Below are 23,713 nucleotides of genomic sequence, written 5' to 3'. Positions count from 1 at the left end.
CGTCTATTTAAATACTCTACGAATTCCTAGAGATCAAAATTTAATTTACGCTATCATGTAACATTTCTGATTTGATTTAAACTGAACTAAATTAAAACAAAACGAGTAAATGTATATACTTCAAACACAATCAGATAATTGTACAATCTAAAAAAAAAATATTTAGAATGGAATATTGTTATAACATTTTACATTACATGTATGCTGTTAAATAATCATACCATCATTCATTGGCCGTACAAGTGTCTTGTTCTTGAATTTATTTCTTGCTTAAAAAAAAATACCAAACCCAAATATATTTACATATAACGGTTTTCATACATTTATTCAAATGGTTTTGAGAAAAAATGCTACGCATGATAAAAGGGTACTGAATAAGTTAACATCAATCGAATAATATGCAATGTGAGAAATACTAACAGTAACACCGATAATTTTCTCTCCGGTTTAATCAAATTTGCTATTATCTATTTTAAATACTTTAGGAATATGGAGCAAACAAATTTTTAGTAACGCAATGATGTTACATTTCTGACTTGATTTCATATGAACTAAATTAAAACAAATTGAATAAATGGCTCAACTTTTAACGCAATCAGATAATATTGAAAAAAAATTGATTCAGAGTTGGAATATTGTTAAAACATTTTATATTACATGAATGCTGTTAAATAATCATACCATTATACGTCAACCATGCAAGTGTCGTGTTCCTGAACTCACCGCTTGCTGAGTAAAAATAATGACAAACGCTTATAAATATTTAGAGGTAGATATTCATATTTTATCTCATGGTTTGAAGAAAAAAATGCTACGCATGCACAAAGGGCACTGAATAAGTTAACATTAATTAAACATATGAAATGTACGTACATTCAATACAAAGGTCGCCTTGAAAGCCGGAAACACATCCGCGAGGACACTGACCGGTCACGTGGTTACATTTTTCTCCATACAGGTGAAGACAATGTCCACATGTCATAGAGCAATTAGGTCCATACTTCTTGTTGTTGCAAACTGACATTACATGAAAAAAAGGAATATCAAATTTTGTTAATCACTTTTAAATTAAACAAGTCTGAGATTTACCGGGCACCGGATATCTCAGAATCATTTCTGGAATCATTGACAAAAATTTGAAATATGAAGGATAAAAGTAACAAATCTCGGAGTTTTGTCCATTTCTGACTAATGAAATATATCTAGAATGCCTACAATCTCTCCAAAAACGGCACTAAACAAGCTATTTTCCTTTTCTTCAACATGATGTCAAATCGAATATAGGTACCGGGATTACTTTTTTCCATGATTGAATATAGAATATCAAAGTATTGTTTTCTACATAATTCCTTTAAAGCTGTAAAGTACGGGAAAACGATTCTTCAAATCAATTATGACTTTAATAGTGGTTCTAGCACCAAAAAGACACTTTGGAATCATTTACTAGATCTTGACCATAAGGAGACAGGAATGAAAAATATTTCAGTTTTTATCAATCAAAATTTAGTAAGAATTTCATAAAGAGTCCTGCAATCACCTTTTTTTTTTTTTTAAATTTTACGATGACTTCTATTTTAATGATTTTTCCTCTTAATTTTGGAAATTTTGTCAAACAAAATATGCCTGTAAATTTTAGATTAGCAAAAAAATTCAACAAACAAGTTCAGTGAACAAAAAAATGCATAAGTATGCCGATTTGCGTATTCAGCAGAGCAGGTGTGTACGGGCGATCTTCAAAACTCCCTATACCTGTGACAAAAACTTTCGTGAGTGCTTGCAAGCACCCACTCTACTAAACAAGCATCAGAGTCATGGAAAATTGCTACATACAGGCAGAAATATTATCTGTCCAAATCGTTCAAATATACATGTAAGCATGTATTTTCATTAGGCTTTTGAATCGGATTACTTAGTTTAAAAAAAGATTAGCTTAATATGAAATTCAGTAAGAACATAATGAAATATATTTAAGAAATAAAGTACAAGTTATCGTGAATGTTGCAGAATAACCTCCGCGGTTGAGAAATGTTGTTTTAAAATATAAAAGCCGAGGCGTTAGCCGAGACTTTTATATTTTAACAACATTTCGAGACCTAAGAGGTTATCCTGCAACATTCACGAAAACAAGAACTTTATTTCTATTCTACTAACAACCCAGTATATCTACATATCGTTTCTCCTATTGATAGACGATCTAGGTCATTTTGACGTTTGTTCCGTGTAACCTCAGTGGTTATGTTAGTAATATTTACATGTGTATCGATCATAGGAATCACATGCAGACGACAGCATTTTTTCTTTGGATTTTTAATACTCTTTACTTATTTATAAAATATCTTTGAATCATGTTCCTAATATTTTAAGGGCAATTTAATACGATTATTACTACTACACGTTATATATTTTATATAAAAACACGCAGTGAAAATATGCTAGGGAGGTGCTAGGGAAAGCCGCATTGATCTCTTTACAATAAACATCTGAGGCAATACACATCGTTTTGACTGAAACTAACACGTGAAATTGACATTGTTTTAAAACTTTTTACGGTTTGAAGTTGTATTTTATGGTCAGTGCGAGACAAATAGGTATTTCTGATCTGATAATTGACTGATGACGTTCGTGGTATATTGGAGAATAACGTCCGCGGCATCTCTTTGATCTCGGCAATAACTGTAGTAGAATTGGATTGTATCAACAAACGTCATGTGTATGTTCATTCTACGTAAGCCTGAATGTACTATTTCATTGTTACCAGTTTTGCATTGTCTCCCTTTATACCCGTCTTCACATCCATTTGGACAAGTACCATTTTTGTAGTCGCATTGTTCTTTTTCGTAGCAAGCGCCACAGACTTTGAAGTAAAGTTTGGATAAACAAAGATAAATATATTGAGCAATAAAAAATATATATGCAGATGTTAACTTGCTAACGCCGCAAATACAGCCAAGAGACTTAACTTTTATCAGTAAAATTAAACATTATACAATATCAGCCGTACCTTTGTTACAAATAGATCCTGTATATCCTGGAACACAGCTAATACAAGTTCCATCCACAATGTCACAGTCTCCACCCTTACAGTTTTTTGGACAAGGAGTTGAGCACTTCTCTCCGTAATATCCTAAGGTCAGACAACCTATAAAAAATGAAACAAAGAACTCACCATATCAAACCAACTTAATGGTTATGGTTATATTTGTCGACTCCTCTAACTAAAAATTGACGGTCCCGAAACATAAATGCTCTTAATACAACAATCAATATGTTACGTTTATAATATATTATTATATTATACTATATAACTAGACTTTGACCCGTGCGTGCATGGTTTGACATTGCATATGTATTTAGGACATTTACGAAATAGATACATCGACATACCGTATATTTTTGTCATTTACATGACCACACTTTAAGCCTACAATATTGCTATTTATTTCACTACACTCTGCTTAGAATAATCTTACTGTGTCTCGGGATAAGCTTTCACCAGTGCCTCCCATATACGAGTTATGTAATATAAAAATTACAGAATCGCTGCTTCAAAACAATTTTGGAGGAAATTAATAAATCTGCATTGAAAGTAACACTCAAACTATTCATATCAAACTATTTTGAAACTGTAAATACCTTTCATCCAAAAATTTAATCCATATTAATGAAGAATTCAAAACTTTTCCACCAACTTTAAACTTTTATTTGCACACTATGTTAACGTTTGGAACTCTCGGGATTTTTCATATTAAATGCACTGAGTTAGAGTTATCTCCCGTATTCCTTTGATGAACAGAACATATAGCAAATTTTCACTGAAAATTTACACGTATTTGTATTATCGTTTCTGAGTTTATGCATGCACATGTGATATTGTGGAAACATAAACTAAAAGGCCCCCATGATTTAGCGTGAATGTAATGCGCATGCGCAAGATTGTATAAATCCAAATAATTCAAATGATATCCGGATATTTAAAAGGAATTTCCTTTGATTATCAATTAGTGAAACTTGATTGAGAAAAAATATTTGTAATTTTCAAGTTCCAATGATGTTTAAAATATATAAAAGGAACGACAGTACTCTTCCGATTTATCGGTATTAAAGCCCAAAAATTCGAGTCTATTTTTTTTAATATAGTAGTATAGATAAGATGATAACGTTAATATTTCTCTTTTTTAATGAGACTGAAGAAGCCTACAAACTACGTGGTGTCATATCTACTTTAGAATTCTAGACCTGTACGATTTTTAGCCGTTAACTCTTATTAAGGAAAGAAAACTCCTAAGTTTAACCTTTGAAAATTGAATGGCCTCCTACATCTTTATACAGAGCAGTTCTTTTCATTGAAGGAAGTACCACAACCACCCAGCCCTCTTTTTGTTAACCACGATGATTTTACCAGGTTCTATCTATTCAGAGTCACATATACCCATGAAAGTGCTGATAATTGTTGTAGTTTTTATCATATAAGTACATATAACATAAACGTAATGTATAGTTTCAAAATCGATGTTTAAAAGTAATAATAAACATATCGGGAAGTAAATTCTTGACAGCTGTCTACGTGATGTGGTTCAGGTCTGTTAAAAAGTAGAGGAAGAAGTTATGAATTATTCTTAATTTTTGTTTTATTAAAAACGATAATTATACAAATCATTCTCTTATATTCATTACCAATTTTGACTAAAGTTAACGTTTTGATTAGCTATTGAATGAGAAAAAAACTATATGGTACACTTTTTAAAAATGCAAAATCTGCTCTATATATTCAGTGCGATTTTATAAATCTTACCATAAACTTCAACCTCACACAAATCGTTAAAGGCGTAAGTGGAATATCCAGCAGGGAAGGGACGATGAGTTCTGTTGTTGTAGTAAATGACATATCTCCCGTGCATAACGCATGTTACACTGATAGGGTTCGGTATTGTGGCTCTGGTATATTTGTTGTCCTTGAAACACAGTCTCCAGTCCTTTCTGTGGGTGGTGTTCGATACATAGATTGAAAATCCCAAGAATCTACTTTTAAAGTAGTTGTTTTCATCTGTAAGTTCAAGAACACCGAACAAAAACTTATTTCAGTGTAGAATAGTTAATGTTTAACAAATTTGTAAAAAGGTATGTCTTAAAAATACACAAAGTCAAGACTGAACATTTGAAGTGTGTATGTTTATGTAAACTCGGTTGGGGAGAGAGAGAGAGAAAGAGACAGAGAGAGACAGAGACAGAGAGACAGAGAGAGACAGAGAGAGAGAGATAGAGAGGCGGGGGCACATTTTGAGTGTAGAATCAATTTTATACACTGATATATGATTTGAAGATTTTCTTGCATCGCCATTGATGTCATCTGACCTTGTTTGGTGGCAACGATTATTTGACCATCTTTAAGGCTTATTAATCGTCGTTTTTATACGTACTGCTGTTTCATAGAAAATGTCTAACACACATTATGCATATCAATATTTTTGTGACTAATTTTTGTAAGCATCATAAAACGTATGCATTAATCACACAGGATGAGGCTGTGAATATTCGTCAATTAAAAGGAACCTTATAGGTCCATATAAGAATGTCATTTCTTTTGAATATTAAGTTACGTTTCAGTTACAGTACTTTGTAGATGAATAAATCAAGCAGCCCAATTCTGTGTCTCAAGTATTCAAACTTAACAAATACATGTATGTATGCTCAAAATAAATATCTTCAGATAAGTAATCTAATAGGAACACCCTTCTTTTTCACTTCGTTGGTCGATAAATACCCCAAGCGACATTGTCCGTCCTGTATTGTATAAAAACGTGATGCAGGTTCCGCACTTCTCCTAGATCTACCTTCCATTCTGCTATTGATTTACCATCCGCTGATATTGCACACTGTCCTCCAGCCGGGGCGAGATCTGATCGACGTCCGTCAACAGCATGGGTTGCATTCCATGGTGTGCCGTGAAAGGGATAACGCTGCCAGGCAGATCTATTCAGAGCTATGTTTTCTGTAAAACGTCAAAAATTTGACTTTCGTAAATGTTACCGTATATCCGGGTTTTTTTCTTCCATATAACACACTTTGCAAAAATGGGGTAAATAAGTGTCGTTTTCAGTTTATGTCAGTCTTTATTTCATTTACTTTGAATATTTCTAACTTTGAAGAGAGTGCAATTTTGAGGTTGTAATAAGACGAAAGTCTATAACTTTCTAAGATTATTGGATTTGATGGAAAATTATTTGATACTGTAAGAATGAAAAAAAACCTGACCATGCAGCTTTACATACTCTTTGGGGTATATGGGTCTGTACTAGAAAAATTCAATCTTCAGTACACGTCATGTCTGATAAACAATCTATCGAAGAATACAGTCTTCATTCCGGCTGTTAAATGAAAGCTTATGTATTCATGACTTTATATGCAAGATGGAGTTGTGATTAGATAAGCTGGAATAGAAATGTTAAATTACATTTTCCGTGTTTGTTTTTTATACCCTTATCGGTTTATCAATTTTTTGTGTATTGTACCTCCGGTTATCAGAATTGCTTGCAAAGACGAACACAAATTTTCTTATTAAAAGTATTGCTTTACAAGATAATTTAAGAACATTCTATGTTTTTTTTTTTATTTATTTTAGATATGAAATAAAATAATTAAATCTTCACGTGTTTTATTCGACAATATAAATTACGATAACTTATATGACTTTATATACATATGTGTATACACATATATGGAAACTTAATGTGTATACACATGTCTAGAAACATAACAATAGACCAACTTTCATTAACTTCGATATCTCGAACTATCAGATAATTCAAAGTTTTTACTATGCCGACCAAATCCGAGATAGCACATATTAACGTTGGTCCATTCTTTCACAGAGATAAAATTAATGCAGTAGGAGAAGATTCGACTTCCTATTAGAAAATATGTCATTAATGCGAATAAACAAAATCAATATATATTCAAAACAACTAATTGTAACGGAAAGCTTTTTTAAATCTATTTACAATATCAAAAGTAGAAAATAAAATGTTATGTGATTACAGAGCTGCCTTACATTTTGAAGCATAGATATATTGAAGTATTATATTAATTGATATTGAAAAAGTCCCGCGTTTAAATTTACAGTTTGAAAAGACGGGTGTTTAAATTTACAATTTTAAAAAACCGGATGTTAACTGCTTTAAACGTGCATATGCCTATCTGTGTATACTTTGGGAATTTTAAGTATATTCACTGGCTTGTACATGTCAACTTTTTAATACTCATGCTACTCCACTTGAACAAGAATGTACTTCCTGGATTAAAAATTACCTAGAAGATGTAAATTATATGACTATCTGATTTTATACAAACTTCCTAGTTTCAGTGAAATTAAGATACTGTATCATATAATCTGATGGGGTATTGATACATATCTGCAATAACAGTATTTTAAGGAAATGCATATCATGATATCTGGGATATTTATCTGCACATAGGGTTTGCATGAAAATCACATTGCGTTTTGCCATGTCACTTATGAAAAGTGGTTCTGTATACAGGGAAATATCCCCCCCCCCCGTTTTATTTTCGCCCCTTTCGCCCTTGTTGTCAGCGAGCGAATTTATGACTGGGCAAATTTCAATGTTCCAAATTATTTCTCTTTAAATATACTGTGTCTGGGAGAATTAATAATGGGCGAAAATAACCCTGTATACAGTATTTACTTCGTGTCAGTAAATCAGAGCATCTGAAATGTATTTGTTACATTGTTTAGAAATATTGTTCGTAAAATGTCTGTTTGTGTGTATCGACCTATGCCGAATTTACGGATATAACAAACTAATTTCGAGTCCCGTGGAGGCGATAATAACGACATTTACATCTTTTATAACAAATTTAATATATAGTTTTACATGTAAAAGTTAGAGCAATAAAAATAATTTTTAATATGAGTTTAAATTCACAAAAATCCATTCATTTTCCATCCAATTGTTAGAGGTTTCTAAAGAAGGTATTTTATTTCATGTCTCATGCAGTCAGCAAAATCCGAAAGAAAACACAAATATAGCAAATCGCTTAACTTATTATAATCATTCCGTAATACGGATATGGCGAATTATGAATAAAACGAAGTAACTACAGGACTTCGTTATAACCGAGTTTTACTGTATTACTATTATGGAGGTTGAATGGTCAACTAATATCCCTGTAGGTTTCTTTGACGTTTAGAAATTATTTATTTCAGCCATATCAATAAATATTCTTTATTTTTTGCAAATGTAAATTTCTACCCATTTTATTTCTCTCACCAAAGAGAGGAATTAATATAAGCGCTTGGCTTGTTTCCCAGTCTTATTGTACACTTTGTCAGTTATTTGTACCCGCCAATAATATAAACTCGACAAATAATGTTTAAACAAAAATTATTGCATAGATATTGGTAGATATTAGTAGATGAATACAAAAAAAAAATTTTAATCCATTCACTCACCATATGTTTTTACAGTCCAAAAATGTTGGATGAATAGGGCTAACCAAATCATATCATTCCACTATCGAAAGTTACTGTAATTGGACCTAAAATGGAATGTCGACCCTTAGTTTAGAAAACAAAAACAAAGTTAACATGTTTTATGAGGTACCTGGTATAATCAACATAACGCCATCAGAATTCCATCATAAGCGGTATCAGTTAAGCTTGTAAATAGTTAGCATAAAAGATGAGCGTGACAGTGTAGTTACAACACAACAACTAGTGGTATAACCTACGTTCAATTTCGTAATGAAATATGAAGTTCTAATTCATCGATTAAAATCTGTTTAAAATCATTTTGATTCAAGTAAGAATTTTATAAGAGAAACTTACCAATGTTGCTAACGAGTTTTCTAACTCAATGAACCCTTCAAAAAAGAGACTGTATTATGCACATGCATCGATCTATGTATACGTGTATATATTATGACCATTATCTTCTTCCTGTATATATATAAGTGGTGCGTTAATATAAAGTTGCTATTTTAGTCATGGCGAGTCGTTCTATGCATATGTACTTAACAGCCATTTGGTACAAAAGCCTGTTAGTGCCAATTAAATAAGATATATTAAAAAAGAAAAGTCTATATAAGAAAAACTCATTGTATATATAAAAACACACACTATATATAAGATAAACTCGAATATATAAAAATAAGCAGCTTTATATATAAAGGAATTACCAATATATATAAACAATTGTGAATATATATAAAGCTAGGTCGTGAATATATAAACAGTACTGTGATATATAAAAGCAACAGTGATAAATATATAAAGCGAACATTTTCCACTGAGTGACCTTCACTGAGTTCAGCCCAGCGTCTGCATAATAAACCCCGCCTAATAATGATATTTTGAGGGGCAGGGGGGCGTTTCACAAAGCATACTTAGGACTAATTTATATCTTAGGAAAGAACTTTTTCCTAAGTTCATTACTTATCCGTTTGACTATTCTTGTCTTATCTAATGTAATTCCTAAATTATGTCTTAGCTTTAAGACAGGTAAATCGATGTCTTAGGAACAAACTCAATATGGCGATTGTTTATTTGGTATTGAAATGGATTAAATGCACATTAAGATTGAACAGAAATACAAGAATACACAAATCATTAGTACATGTTCACTTTACTTCTTAACTGAAAACTTTAGAAATATCAAAATATACATATATTTCTTTAATTAAAATATCTCGTATATACTTTTAATTTTAACATTTTTTTAGATTATCTGGTCGCATGCGCAGATTGGTAGCCGGCATTGATATAGCCAGTGCACTGATGATAAAGAAATTATTCATTCCCGAGTCACTGATATCTTAAGCAGTTTGATAAAAACAGGAAAAAATACTAAGTAAAACTTAAGTACAGCTATTTGTAAAAACCAGGCAGGGGGTGATTCATGACCAACTCAGATTTCTATGAAATTTTAATATGAAGTTTTATGGACCACCAGAACATCATTGGAGATGATGACTTTTTTGTTCAACCTTTGTTGCCATGGTAACGTGGCACCATGTAAATGTACCTGAACAGCAAACACCAAACACATACTATTTTGAATTAATCTCTTACTTTCGGCAATTAAAAAAAAAATTAAACAAAACTATACAAATTTTATTTTTGTTTCTGTAAATATGGCCCAATATATTCACTGTTAATCATAATAACAATATTATTCTACCTTTCCAACAAATGGTAAAAATAAGTTAAAAACATGTTGTTTTTTAAGAAATCGTCATTAAGGTTTTTCCTCAGAATCAAACATTTTCAAGGGCATAATATGTAAAAATGCCACATGTGCCAAAATTTTGAGCACAGAGGATAAAAAGTACACATCCCTTACAAAACACTTTTAAGATAAAATTCATGGGTTTTTAAATACATAATGTGTTACCATGGCGATGAAACTACATGAAAATTCAAATTTTACATATACACTACCTATCATCATATTTTGGAAAGATGTTGTGGAAAAATAACACTTGTCAAAGAAATCTTAATACCTAAAATAGAAAGTACACACCTTGAACATTTAAAACTTTAGATAAAACCGATTGGTTTTTAAAAAGCATTTGGTAACCATGTCAATAAAATTTCCCAAAATATCGTTTTCATCAAAAAACCAAAAATTGTTACATTTTGTGGACATACTGCTAATAATAAATACAAGTTTAAAAAGAAATAGAGCATATAAGATAGAAAGTACACATCCTAAAAATGACAAAATACAGATAAAACTGGTGACTTATTAACTATCAAACTGTTACTATGGCAACGAAATATCCAAAAAATTGCCTTAAAAAATACAACTTAAATTTTTACATTTTGGGAGCATATTTCAGTTAGCCGCACAAGTTTAAAAAATTTTGAGCATATACATGTAGCAAGGAAAATACATATCTTAAACTTGAATTAAAGCATTTGGAATCTTAGTATTACTCTTACCTTAGCAACAAAAAATATCATCACAATCTGTATTTGAGTAAAATAAAATTTTGTCAAATATTTAAAAGATCAAACTGAGATATTAAACGAAACATTCATTAATTTCAAATATACAGAATTGAGAATGCCAATCCTCAGAATTCAAAATTTAGATAAATTGTAAATTTCTGTTACCATGGCAGCATAATGACTACAGAAAGAGTTGAAGCAGAAATGACTTTTCACGTGTATATCTATATATAAATCAAAGTAAAGTCCTGTGCTAATATGTTTCAACAAGGAATATTTCAAAATCACAAAGAGTCTATTAGCTAGTAATTATGACTGTGAGCAAATGAAAGTTTAGCTTTTTTTCATTTTAATTCTTTAAAATTGATAAAAATTAATACAAAAAAATAACCCACATGTATATTTCCTTTCTTTTGAAATCTACTTTTTAGATATCTATGCATTATCACAACTGTTATTGCCATGACAACCACAGAAGCTGAAAAAATACATATAAAATACACCTAGGTTTTGCCACATATCATTTATGATTCCATGCATGTTAGATGTACATACAGACATTATCTAAACAAACCAACGATCATTGAAAGACAGCACCAATATTTCTACATTTACAAGTTTAAACAATCATATTGGACTGTCAAGTTCTAAAGTCATGGCATCTCTAATGCTGTCTCTTTCTTCTTCCTCATATATTGACTGCAGTATTTCTCGCAGATGGTCATCTTCTTCTGGTTCATCCTTGATATCCTTGGCTTTTGCATTCAGAGAAAGTCTTGAAAAAAAGGAGTTAATCTGAGAAGGCTGCAGCCATTCATCAGGATTGAAAAACTTCTCTCCAGTGCTGTTTCGCAAAGATTTCATACGTTGAGATACTTCAACAGGAATTGCTTTCCTACCTGATTCTTCGCCCTCTTGAAAAACTCTATGGAGAAAATCTTTCACTTTGGAAGAGAAGCGTGCAAATTTCCTTGTTTTTTTCAGTGCCCATCCTTGTTGAAGCTTCTCTACTGATGAATTCTTTACAAGGGTATGGTGATCTCTGCCTATTTGCACCAGCTGTTTAGAAATGAACAAATTGGAATTACACAACTCGGACCAATGATGTCGTAGAGCATCATAAGTTGATGTTTTTTCTTGAACATGTCTATCCAGAAGAATATGCTCTTGAAGTATTTGGTATGAGGAAAACTGCTGATTGTAGCCTAATTCAGAACAGTGGAAAATACTGGTTGGTGTAACTGAACAGTTTTTTATGTGAGAGATCACACCATAGTTTTTTGATGGTTCTTCAAAGTCAGACAGTATGATGAGTCCTGTGTCAAGCTGCTCACTTTTCAAGACATCTTCTCTTTTTATCTTGATACCAATACCAATACTAAAACTGTGCCAGGCAATGATATCATCTCCTTCAAAGGCAAGATTATTAATGTTGGTGATTCCCTTGATGCAATGACTAGTCATTGTCTGGTTTTTCCTGTCAACTTCCACAACTGCACATTGACATCCTGCTACACCACTTCCATCCATTATTGCCTTCTTCATGTCAAATGGTGTTGTTACATTTTCTCCAGATGAAACAAACATCCTTAATTTGGATCGCATATGGGCAATTTTGGCATCGCAATAACTTTTTCCTGCCTGAGGTTCACTGAAGTCATAGCGTACAATGCTGATACCTGAAAAAAAAGTTATTAAAACCTTATAAACACTACTTTCATCATTTGCACAAATTCTGCCAAAAAAATCTATGATGCAATCATAAACCAATGTTTGTTTAAAATAAAACAACAAAAAATATCATGGTTTCCTTTTATACCCAAATATAACAATAAAGAAAAATCATTTCAGGCAATTGAATTCTCACCTGTTCTTTCACTAATTCCATGCATGCTCAGCCACAGGCACCCACAGTGATAGCAACCTGCATTGTCACTTCGTAAAAAAACTTCTTCAATTCCAGGCATTTGTACTCTTATAATCTTTAGGATGTGCTCGATGGCTGATGCAACAGCAAGCCAATCTTGCCTCACTGCTCCAAAAATGTGATTGAATGTCTTGTGCTATAAATGCAAAGTTGGATTTATCATTTTCATACCTATACATGCATAATCAATATGCTGTATACTACTACAGATTGTTTTCTCTCTATCAAATTAAAAGACAATCTAATTCCATCTTATTCAAATGTGTCCAATTAGTCAATGTCTTATGTATATCATGTGTATATAGAGTTCTTAATCTTTATTTCATTGATATATTAAAAATTCTTGTGACAAAGTATATGTTGTCGATTCATCTGTCTGTGAAAAAAAATTGAAATGATTAGTAAAAACAATTTTCCATCAAGTGAATTTTAAGATTTTGAGGGAGGTTGGGATTTAGAAGCTGTACAACTAAATACAAGTGAAAAGCTGTCAATGTGACAGCAAACCAGGTTTTCTTTTATGTGAACTGTATCCATTATCCAAGTCAACCCGTATCCAGTGAAATGGAGTACCCTATATGCAATATTTTGCCAAAAAATGACTAAGTTCAAATGCTGGTATTTTTTTCATGAATTATCGGAAATCAAAATCCTAGCAATATGCACACCTCTAATATATGTTCAATTGATCTGCAAAAGAACAATTACCTATCTTGAGAACTGTAGGAGGAGTTATCTGTACAATGAGGGTACCTTATATGCAATATTTTGCCCAAAAATGACTAAGTTCAAAAGCTGGTATTTTTTTTCATAAATTATCAGAAATCAAAATCCTAGCAATATGCACACCTCTGATATATGTACAATTGATCTGCAAAAGAACAACTTCCTATCTCGAAAACTGTAGGAAGAGTTATCCGTACAATGAGGTATCCTTTTGGCAGCCGCCCGCCCGCCATTTTTCACCATTTTAATAACCAGATTTTTCCGTTGGAAAACCCGGTTAAAAAAATAAATATGCAAGGGATGTTTGAAAATTATTGAAACATTATGCTAAGGTTTCATTCCCACTCACTACTACATTATTTTTAACAAAATTTACAATCATTATTATATACTAGTATTGAGCATTGCAGTTCTCGAAAAGATGATCAGACTTAAACAACTGTTTATTTATGGATTATGTGAGGCCCAAGAATTGTTCAGGAGTCAGAGTCAAAACAATTTTAAAACATAGGTAATCACAGATTACAAAGCTCACCGAGACGATGTATCACCATTATGAGACCACCTTTATCATATTATATGAAAATCATGATTTTGACAAATTTTAATCTACACTATCTGAACTGACTTAAGTAAGAGCTTTTCTAGAAAAATTGTGTTAAAATAAAAGATGATTTTTAAAGATTTTTAGGGTCTTCCGTTTCCAACGGAAGACCCTTTTGTTTTTCTTCGGATTCTTTTTAGGGTCTTCCGTTTCCGACGGAAGACCCTCTTGTTATTCTATTGTTTCTTTTCCTTATTATTATTTTATTTTTTATTTTTTTTCTGACTTTTTTCGAACGCTATTTCTCGTGAACTACTCGACCGATTTGCATGAAATTTACAGGACGTATTGAGCATCAAACGTACTTGATATTATAAAATTTCTGGCTGATGACGTCACTTCCGGTTTGAGATTTAAAGGATTTAGTAAATTTTTAAGGACCATTTTGTCCACGTAACTTCTCAAAAAGTAATTGCGATAGAAATATGAAACTTTCAGGGATAGTAGATGAATGTTTGTAGATGATCCTATTTATTTTATATTTTGAAAAATGCGCAAGGCGGCGAAGCTCGCCCGAGCTCGAAAATTGGCACCAATTCTTTTCACGAAATTATCGCACATTTTCGGCCCTAGCTTTTAATGTGTAAATATTTTGTTAAGACATATAATGCAAAAGTTGATAAGATTTATTAGATCTTTCGTTTGATTTAAGAAAAAAAGGGGCTGGCCCCTCAAATTAGGGACCAAAAGGGCTCTAAAGTATTTTTGCAATAACTCTTTACTGAAAAATAATTTGTTATCAATTATAGAACCAAAAATGTTCATTGTACATCTGTTTATCTAAACAGTACCATGTCTAACTCATATGTTACGTCATTGGGGGCTTTAAGGGGCCAAAAGTCCGAAATTTTGATCTTAAATATCTAGAAAAGGAGAAATATTTTGATAAGCATTATAGAACAAAAAATGCTTAAAATAATATTTTTAACAATATGCTCCCTAAAAAATTTTTGTTGGTGGTCCCAGCAAGGATTTTAACGGTCGGCCCCTAAAACACATTTGTTCAGATATCTTTAGAACGGTCAACAATTTCTGAACACTTGTTGAACAAAATGCGTTAATATTTACAAGACCTTTTATTTGATATCAAGAAAAAGGGGCTGGCCCCTCAAATAAGGGGCCAAGAGGGCTGTAAATTCTTTTTATAATAACTCTTAACTGAAAAATAATTTGTTCTCAATTATAGAACCAAAAATGTTCATTGTACATCTGTTTATCTATACGGTACCATACATATGTCATATGATACGTAATTAGGGGTTTCAAGGGGCCATATGTCCAAAACTTTGATCATTAATATCTAGAAAAGGAGAAATATTTTGATAAGCATTATAGAACAAAAAATGCTTAAAATAATGTTCTTAACGACATGGTATCTAAAACATTGATGTTGGTGGCCCTGGTAAGGAGTTTAAGGGTCGGCCCCTAAAACACAATTGTTCGGATATTTCTAGAACGGTCAGCAATTCGTGAATACATGTAGAACAAAATATGTTTATATTTACAAGACCTTTCATTTGATATCAAGAAAAAAGGAGTGACCCCTCAAATAAAGGGGCCAAAGGGGCTACGAAGACTTTTCATAATAACGTATTTTTTGCGATAATTTGTTATTAATCATAATAACAGAAAAAAAGAGCTTATTATTCATAATTCAAAACTGAAATCCGCTTTAATCGGACGATGCAATACAGTTATATAGGGGTTTAAAAATTGATTTTTCCGGACATTTTGATTCCACATACTTGGTTAAGAAAATAGTTTTATGTTCAGACTTAAATTAACTCGTACCTAAAATTATTCGATAATTGTTGAATTGTACTTTTACAGATTCGGATTTTTATTTGCTAAGTCGTTTTTGAAATCGATAAGCTTTGTTAATTCGTACTTGGAATCATTCGGATATTGTTAATTCGTACCAAGAATAATTCGATTTTTTTCGTCTTAGTTTCTTATGTTAGTTTAAGAACCCTGCTTTTTACAGGAACTTCTAGCTTTACTTTCGACATTACCGGAAGACCCACTCGTTGCTTTGCAACGAGCTTTGCTCTAGTTCATTATTATTATTCTTCCTCTGACTTCTTTTGTGGCCTATATCTCAAAAACAATTTAACCGTTTTCCAGGAAATTTACAGAACTTGTTCGGTATCGTAAATATTCGAGGTTATTAAAATTTGAACTTATGACGTCAATTCCGGTTTCAGAAATTGACGATTTTGTAAATTTTTAAGGGTCATTTTGTCCACGCATCTCCTCCGAAACTAATCAAGATAGAAGCTTGAAATTTTTAGGGATTGTAGATTAATGTATGTAGATCTACCCCATTGCCTTCATTTATGTAAATTGTGCAAGGCTTTGAAGCTCGCCTGAACCTGAAATAAGCACCAAATTTTTCCACAAACTTTTTGAACATTTTCTGAAATATCTTTTGATCTATACATATTTTGTTAAATAATGTAATGCAAAAGATGTTTATTTTTGCAAGACCTTTAATGTAATATCAAAGAAAAGGGGCTGACCCCTCAAATTAGGGGCCAAAAGGGCTCTAAAGTCTTCTTACAATAACCTTTTACTGAACAATAATTTGTTATCAATCATAGAAGCAAAAATGTTTATTGTACAACTGTTTATCTATACAGTACCCTAGCTAAGTCATGTATTATGTATTTAGGGGTTTCAAGGGGCCAGAAGTTCAAAACTTTGATCATTAATATCTGAATAAGGAGAAATATTTTGAAAAGCAATGTAGAACACAAAATGTTAAGAATAATGTTCTTAACAATATGACAACTAAAATTTTTTGTTGGTGGCCCTGATAAGGAGTTAAAGGGTCGGCCCCTAAAACACAGACTTTCAGATATCTCGAAAACGTTTAACAATTCGTGAATACATGTGAACAAAATATGTTTACATTTGCGAGGCCTTTAATTTGTTATAAAGAAAAAAGGGCTGGCCTCTCAAATTAGGGGCTAAAAGGGCTAGTAAGTCTTTTTATGATAACTTTTTTCTAGGCGATAATTTGATATTTTTCATTTAGCAAAAACAAAGAACTTTTTAAGCTTAATCAAACGCTGAAATTCGTTTCAAAATCGGACTATGTGCTATATAGAAATTGGGGTTTAAAATTTGATTCTTCCGGAAATTTTGATTCCGTGTTTTTGGTTTAAGAAATAGCGTTAAGATAATGTAAAATTAATTCGAACCAAAAATAATCGTGTCAAGTCGTACATGAACACATTCGGGTTTATTTCGTTAAGACATTCTGGAAATCGGAAAGGTTTTTGTTAAGTCGTACTTAAAATCAGGAATTATTCGATTTCTTTCTTATTGTTTTAGTTTCTCTTGTTATTGGCTTAAGAACTCTGCTTCTTACAGGTACTTTAAGCTTTTCTCTCGACATTAACGGAAGACCCACTCGTTGCTTTGCAACGAGCTTTGCTCTAGTTCTCTATATATTCCTAAGTAAAAATTTGACATCCCCCCCCCCTTTTGTGGCCCCACCCTACCCACAGGGATTACGATTTGAACCAACTTGAATCTACCCTATCTGAGGATGCTTTCAAACGATTAATAGCTTTTCTGGCTGATCAGTTTCTGAGAAGAAGAATTTTCCTTCTACATTCCTATGTAAAAATTCAACATCCCCATTGTGGCCCCACCCTACCCCTGGAAATCATGATTTGAACAAATTTGAATCTACACTACCTGAGGATGCTTCCACACAAGTTTCACCTTTTTGGCCAAATGGTTTTTGAGAAGATTTTTAAAAAATACCAACAAATTTTCAATGATTTTTAATTATCTCCCCTTGAATGAAGTGGCCCTCCATTTTAACAAATTTTAATAGCGGTTCTGGAGAAGAAGTCAAAAATGTAAAAAGTTAACGTACATACAAACAGACAGATGGACGCTGGACTAAAAGTGATCATAAAAGCTAGCTAAAAAGTGGCCACGCTCACATACCCCACTCTCCCACATTAATTGACATTTATTGTACACAAAATGAATGTCTGGTAAGTGGTAATGTATAAATATTGCACATAATTTAATTTCATAAAGAAGCACAAGTTCCGAAATATCATCACATCACATGCACATCTTTAACAACAAAATTCTATATGCAAGTTGTTGCAAGAGGTGTATTTAAGCCATATGAAAAAAATAAAGCTTCTATTATGATGATTGTGTGATTTAGCATAAATTGATATAGTTTATTTGCTTGACAAGTCTAGTGAGTATTAACACCATTTCAACTCACTGGATAAATCATATTAAAAAATCACAAAATTTACAAATCCTCTTTATATATATATATATATATATATATATACATATATATATGTCCAGTCTTCAATTTTTACAGGACAGTATCTAAGACAACTTTACATATGAAACACCACTAGACATCATTGAGATGCCCTGTTTTTACAAAAGTGTTACAGGGGATTCTGCTTTGACCTTAACCTCTACTAAATTTGGGTCAAGATCATTGCACATCCCTTAATTAAACAAGTACTCTATGGGCAATGAATAAACTTGATTCATGCTCACCGCATATACCTACTGGCAGTCTTCTGGTCTAGTCTGAGATTCATTGGGTCAGAGAGAGAGAGAGAGAGAGAGAGAGAGAGAGAGAGAGAGAGAGAGAGAGAGCAAAGTCAAGACAAGGATTTTGACAAATAAAGGTCTGCTAGTCCCTTAAGGTTGATATAAAAACTTGATTCAAGGTCACTACACAAGTCAACCTTTACCAGAAGGCACTTTGTCTGTGAAGTATTTGCCAGATTGGGCCAAGGGAAGAGAAAATATGCCCCAGATAAGTGATACCAGAAAGACAGATGGATGGACGGACAGACAGACTGATCCCTATTGGGTGCCGGCTAGGAGGATACAATTTTTAGGGAATCAAGTATCAAAGCAAATACCTGTGACAAAGTCTCTGAATGGCACTGTTCAGCGGAATTCTCTGTCTCTGAATGGCACTGTTCAGCATAATTCTCTGTCCTTGTTTGGAGGTTCCTGGACTGCCTAAAATGTATATATGTTTATAAGTAAAAGATCAAACTCATACAGGTTTTATTTTAAAATGCAATTTTTTAAAAACTGTTTGGTCCAATTCTTTGCTCATTACAATATTTCTGTAAATAATTTTTCATCCCAATCAATTCTCCAAAAATTTATAATATTTTTTTCAAATTAACCAAGCAATATTCATCTCTTTTCAAAGAGATAAATTCTAAAATATTCAAATTTTAAAAAAAAGAAGGTTTATAACAGGTTAAAGAAGAAACATGTGTACAATGTGCATGTGACATGGAAATGTATAAACAAAACAAAATCATTTGAAAACAAAATCATTTGACTTTGTCCAAATTTGAGAGTTGATCGATTTACTGTACTTTTAAGCATCATTAAAACAAACTTTAGAAAGTTTCTGACAAGTTGTACACACAACTATCTTCAGGATTTTATTACAATTAGCCTCATATTTTATAAGCACATGAAATTAGTGCATAAAATAAAACTGTTTGAAGACTAGTGAGAGAAAAATTGATAACATTACCTGTAAGGTTGCTTCAGGGGTGTCATCCGAGGTATTTTTGCAAATTTGAGCAGCACTGAAATTATGTCATATATTAAAATTTAGCTTGACAAAATAGTTTGTTACTCCAAAATAATCACTAAAACGAGACACAAATGCATTTGAACTCTAACTTGGCCATGCAGCGATATAAATTTTTTATTTTATAAATGCCGATCCCGATTGTTTTAGTTTAATTTGTGTATGACGTGCGATTCTGATAAAGTCAATATCATAATCATATTGATTATAGACATGATCAAACAGATAAATACATTGCCTTTATTCTAAGCAAATTTAAATACATTTTGTTTAAATGCAGCCAAATTATTTTTAGAGTTTTATATACTAGGTATTATGTACTTTAAAATAGCATACAGAAATAAGTTTTTTATGTGTGTGTGTGTGTGTGTGCTCATCTATTCCCATAATCAATCATGTATATCATACATGTATAAGTTATTTAATAGCATTTAATTCATTGTTTTATTTGTTTTAAAATAAAACATGAAAATTATTTCTTACCTCGCACCATTTCACTTCCTGGGTTACAGTTTTTTACATCTACTGCACAAGCCTAAAAATGTATTTTAAATTATGCATAAAAGACATAGAAGCTAAATTATGTTCCTTTATTGTGAGTTAATTTAATAGAATTTTTTAAAAGGCATTCAATAAAGATACAAGAGTGATATCTCAGAGACATAAATAACAAAATAAATGTTATTTATGTCTCTGGATATATTAATTGTGGCATTTCGCACATAATCATAGGTGCTCCCTATTTAAATCAATATAACATTTTTTTTATCTCCATATAACCTACTACATGTATAAAATGTTATAGAATAAAAATTTTATACATTGATTAAGATGGTGCCTATGTCAGAGACATAAATAACAGAGATTGTTATTTATGTCGATCCCTGCCTAGTGCCTATGTTAATTCTGAAATCTATCCTGTTCTCAATATTATATAAATTGATATGTGTCTACATTTTTAACATGTATGCAAAATCTATTCATTGACACGATATATGCAACTTCCACTACACAAATACAATACATATATATACCTGAGCCAATAGGGACAATATATCCATATACTGTATGAAGGTGCCGAGACATAGACAAAGTTATGCTCCTCCCAACCTCTGCCTTTGCCGTTGTACTGTGACTCGGGTGTGAGCAGGATGACTTCTTCTTCCATCGTATCCCAAGGGAGTATCGATGAAATGGACAGATGGTATAGTCCCCAAATAGCGAAAAAACACCAGCACGGTAACATATCAAATGTCCCTCAGAAGCTATATCTCCAATGTTACATGATTTGAGGTGGTTTTTAATGTTTCTCCTACAGTTTTTCACGTACACTAAACTGTTTTCATTTGGGAAATAAGGTGATGTGGTACACTTGCTTTTATCAGGTAAAAATGAAGAAAAACTGCATACAAGACTACTTTCCATGGATTCTAATATTTCCTAATATGAAATATAGTAACTACATTGTTCAATATATTACTTAATTTCAAATAAAACTACATTTTCTTTCCTGCATAATCCTCACCTTCCATGACCTTCTACACACGGAAGAGCATCACTGTACCCTTTTCAACTCCAACACTGAAGAGCGACAAAGGGAGATAACTAGATTTTGATGAAATTGCATAATTTCTAATCGTAATATTTATCATAGTTTGAATAAACCATGGAATTTTCAGTTGATATAAATTCTGCATAATCAATTAAACACAGTTTTGTTTTCCATATACCTGGAAAATGTAGGATTTTTAGAAACAAACCTTAAATGTGTAACCACTATACAATAGAGACTGTAGACTGAATCAGCAACTATGGTGTTTGTTGAGTTCATTTTTTTTTTAAACCAGTGCACAGAATCAAATTATATTTAAGAAAAAATATTCATATAGATGTTTTTTAATGTGTTTGTACCAATTTTTACAAACAAATTAACTATCATGAATCAGTCATCTATGTTTCTGCCTGGTTCTTACAAATAGCTGTACTTAATTACAGATTGACTGGATGATTTGTCCTATCCCTCCACCAAATAAGCTTTTCTTTTACGAAAGAAATTTGATATGTTTTCCTTGCCGGGGGGGGGGGGGGTGGGGTGAGGGGTTCTTTTTTTCAATTTTTGTTGGGAGGAGTAGGAGTGACCGGCAAGTGATTTGGGTATGTCGATGTTAAATCATGCAATTGCTGTTTCATTAAGCAATTGTTGCCTTTTATCCTCGCTTGCTCCATCGGCCAAGATGCATTTATTTGCGATGTTTCCTTCTGTAAAAAAAAACCCCATTCTTATTTCAACCATTACAAGAAAACACGCGTTACATTAATTAAAACTTAGTTTAAAAGTTCCACACCTTTCTATTCTAAATCTTACTTGTCACTGCATGTGAATTTTGTATTCCATTTTGGAATATATCGTACACTGCGATCTCTGAAGTTAAAAAAAATACCATTTTCACAAAATATATGGGTATATTACGTTATTTTTATGTACTCGTGTATGCATGTGAAGGTAAAATATTATACATAATTTCAGTACATGCACATAGGCACTACACTATTTACACACTATTTTCACGTTTAAATTTTTTTTCTAATTTGTTTCTAGGTGAATAAGGGAATACGTGTTTACGTTTAGAAAGTTTACATCCGTGACATATTGAAAAGAATTTACATGATCGATATACTAGTAAAATAGGAATTAACGAAATGATTTAAAAATTAGCTTACAATGTATCTTAAGATAAGATTTAGTCAACTGCGTTACACTAAGAAAGTTTTCTGAAAAAGCAATGACAAATCTTAAGAACTTCGTAAGTTAAAACTTAGGCATATCTTAAGTTCTATCTTAGGAAACATCTTAGGAAATCGTTGTGAAACGGGCCCCTGGACTTTTCAAGGACAAAAACTATCTTAAGTTCTCTTCAAAATGACATAGAGTAAATACCTTTTTTTTAAAGTTCGTTAATAATTCAGATATTAATAGCATAATTTCCAAACATAATGTTGTTTAACAAAAACTGGAAAGTCTATCGTCTCATTGCTAATAAACCACTTACACCCTGCCAGCTGAGGAGTAATAAATAACCTTCAATTTTCTTTTTTAGAACTAAGTTCCTCATGGTTATATAATATTTTTACTGGTACAAGGAAATTTTCGTATACACTTTAATTTTTGGAAGTAAACATCCTAAGGACCTATATTTACAGGGTTTTTTTTTTTAATTGAATTTTACCATTCCAACTGAACAAAATCTCAAAATTGTTAAATACAATTATCATTTCATTATACATAAGTTAAAATGTGTTAAAACACAAGTTTTTTTTTATTCCACACCATAGGAAGTACAGAAAACTTGCTAATTTTGATCTCTCCTCAGCATTTAATATATAAGTATATTGTTAAGAAAATGGTTTATAACATGACCTAACAAGTTCAAGTTTGGATTATCAAAGATGGTTTTTGACGCATATTATGATAACTGATTGTTACAAATGCCAATATCAGTTTTAAAGTTTGAAAATCTTAACAACTGTTTGCTAAGAATATTGAAATATGTTACAGTGAAATGTTAGGAAGTCCTAACAACTGGTTGGCAAGAATTAAGCAACGCATTAAGTTATCTCTTCGTAAGCCTTCACAAAACCATCTAAAATACTGCTTGTTTAGAACATAAGAGTTAAGTTTCAGGTTTACAACTCTTGTCAACTTTTGTTCTTGTGTATCAAATTTAAAGTTTGTACGCTTTACCAAATGTTTGGCAATAATTAATCAAAGAGTAAATTTCAAAGATTACATGTCTTTTATTAAATTGAAATAGAAACGTCTTAACAATAATGATTGCTTGTCAAGAATGTCAGACGTTAAGTTCTCAG

At 31.8% G+C, this 23,713-nt stretch overlaps 1 protein-coding gene and 2 pseudogenes across 1 annotated transcript; all 3 read right to left on the bottom strand.

Moving 5' to 3' along the window:
* The window catches only part of LOC128174544 (multiple epidermal growth factor-like domains protein 10), a 293,920-nt pseudogene that overhangs the window by 59,141 nt on the left and 211,066 nt on the right, over positions 1–23,713 (bottom strand).
* On the bottom strand, positions 10,106–12,965 carry LOC128172604 (uncharacterized). The gene is made up of 2 exons (XM_052838388.1): positions 12,834–12,965; positions 10,106–12,645 (listed from the first exon to the last, which is right to left on the bottom strand). The coding sequence occupies exons 1-2, from the start codon at positions 12,931–12,933 to the stop codon at positions 11,594–11,596; spliced, it is 1,152 nt and encodes a 383-aa protein (XP_052694348.1). The 5' UTR covers positions 12,934–12,965; the 3' UTR covers positions 10,106–11,593.
* Positions 18,848–21,433, bottom strand: LOC128172601 (uncharacterized; annotated as a pseudogene).

The sequence above is a fragment of the Crassostrea angulata genome, chromosome 2, assembly GCF_025612915.1.
Source record: "Crassostrea angulata isolate pt1a10 chromosome 2, ASM2561291v2, whole genome shotgun sequence".
Lineage (NCBI taxonomy): Eukaryota > Metazoa > Mollusca > Bivalvia > Ostreida > Ostreidae > Magallana > Magallana angulata.
The sequence above is the reverse complement of the archived record's forward strand: the minus strand, read 5'-3'. Positions and strand labels throughout refer to the sequence as shown.

What these genes read in the sequence shown, in the direction of transcription:
- LOC128172604 (XM_052838388.1), bottom strand. Translation starts at nt 12,933, where the DNA reads ATGCCTGGAATTGAAGAAGTTTTTTTACGAAGTGACAATGCAGGTTGC. An exon ending in TGGAATTAGTGAAAGAACAG is followed by an intron (nt 12,646 to 12,833) that starts GTGAGAATTCAA and finishes CTTTTTTTTCAG; the next exon opens with GTATCAGCATTGTACGCTAT.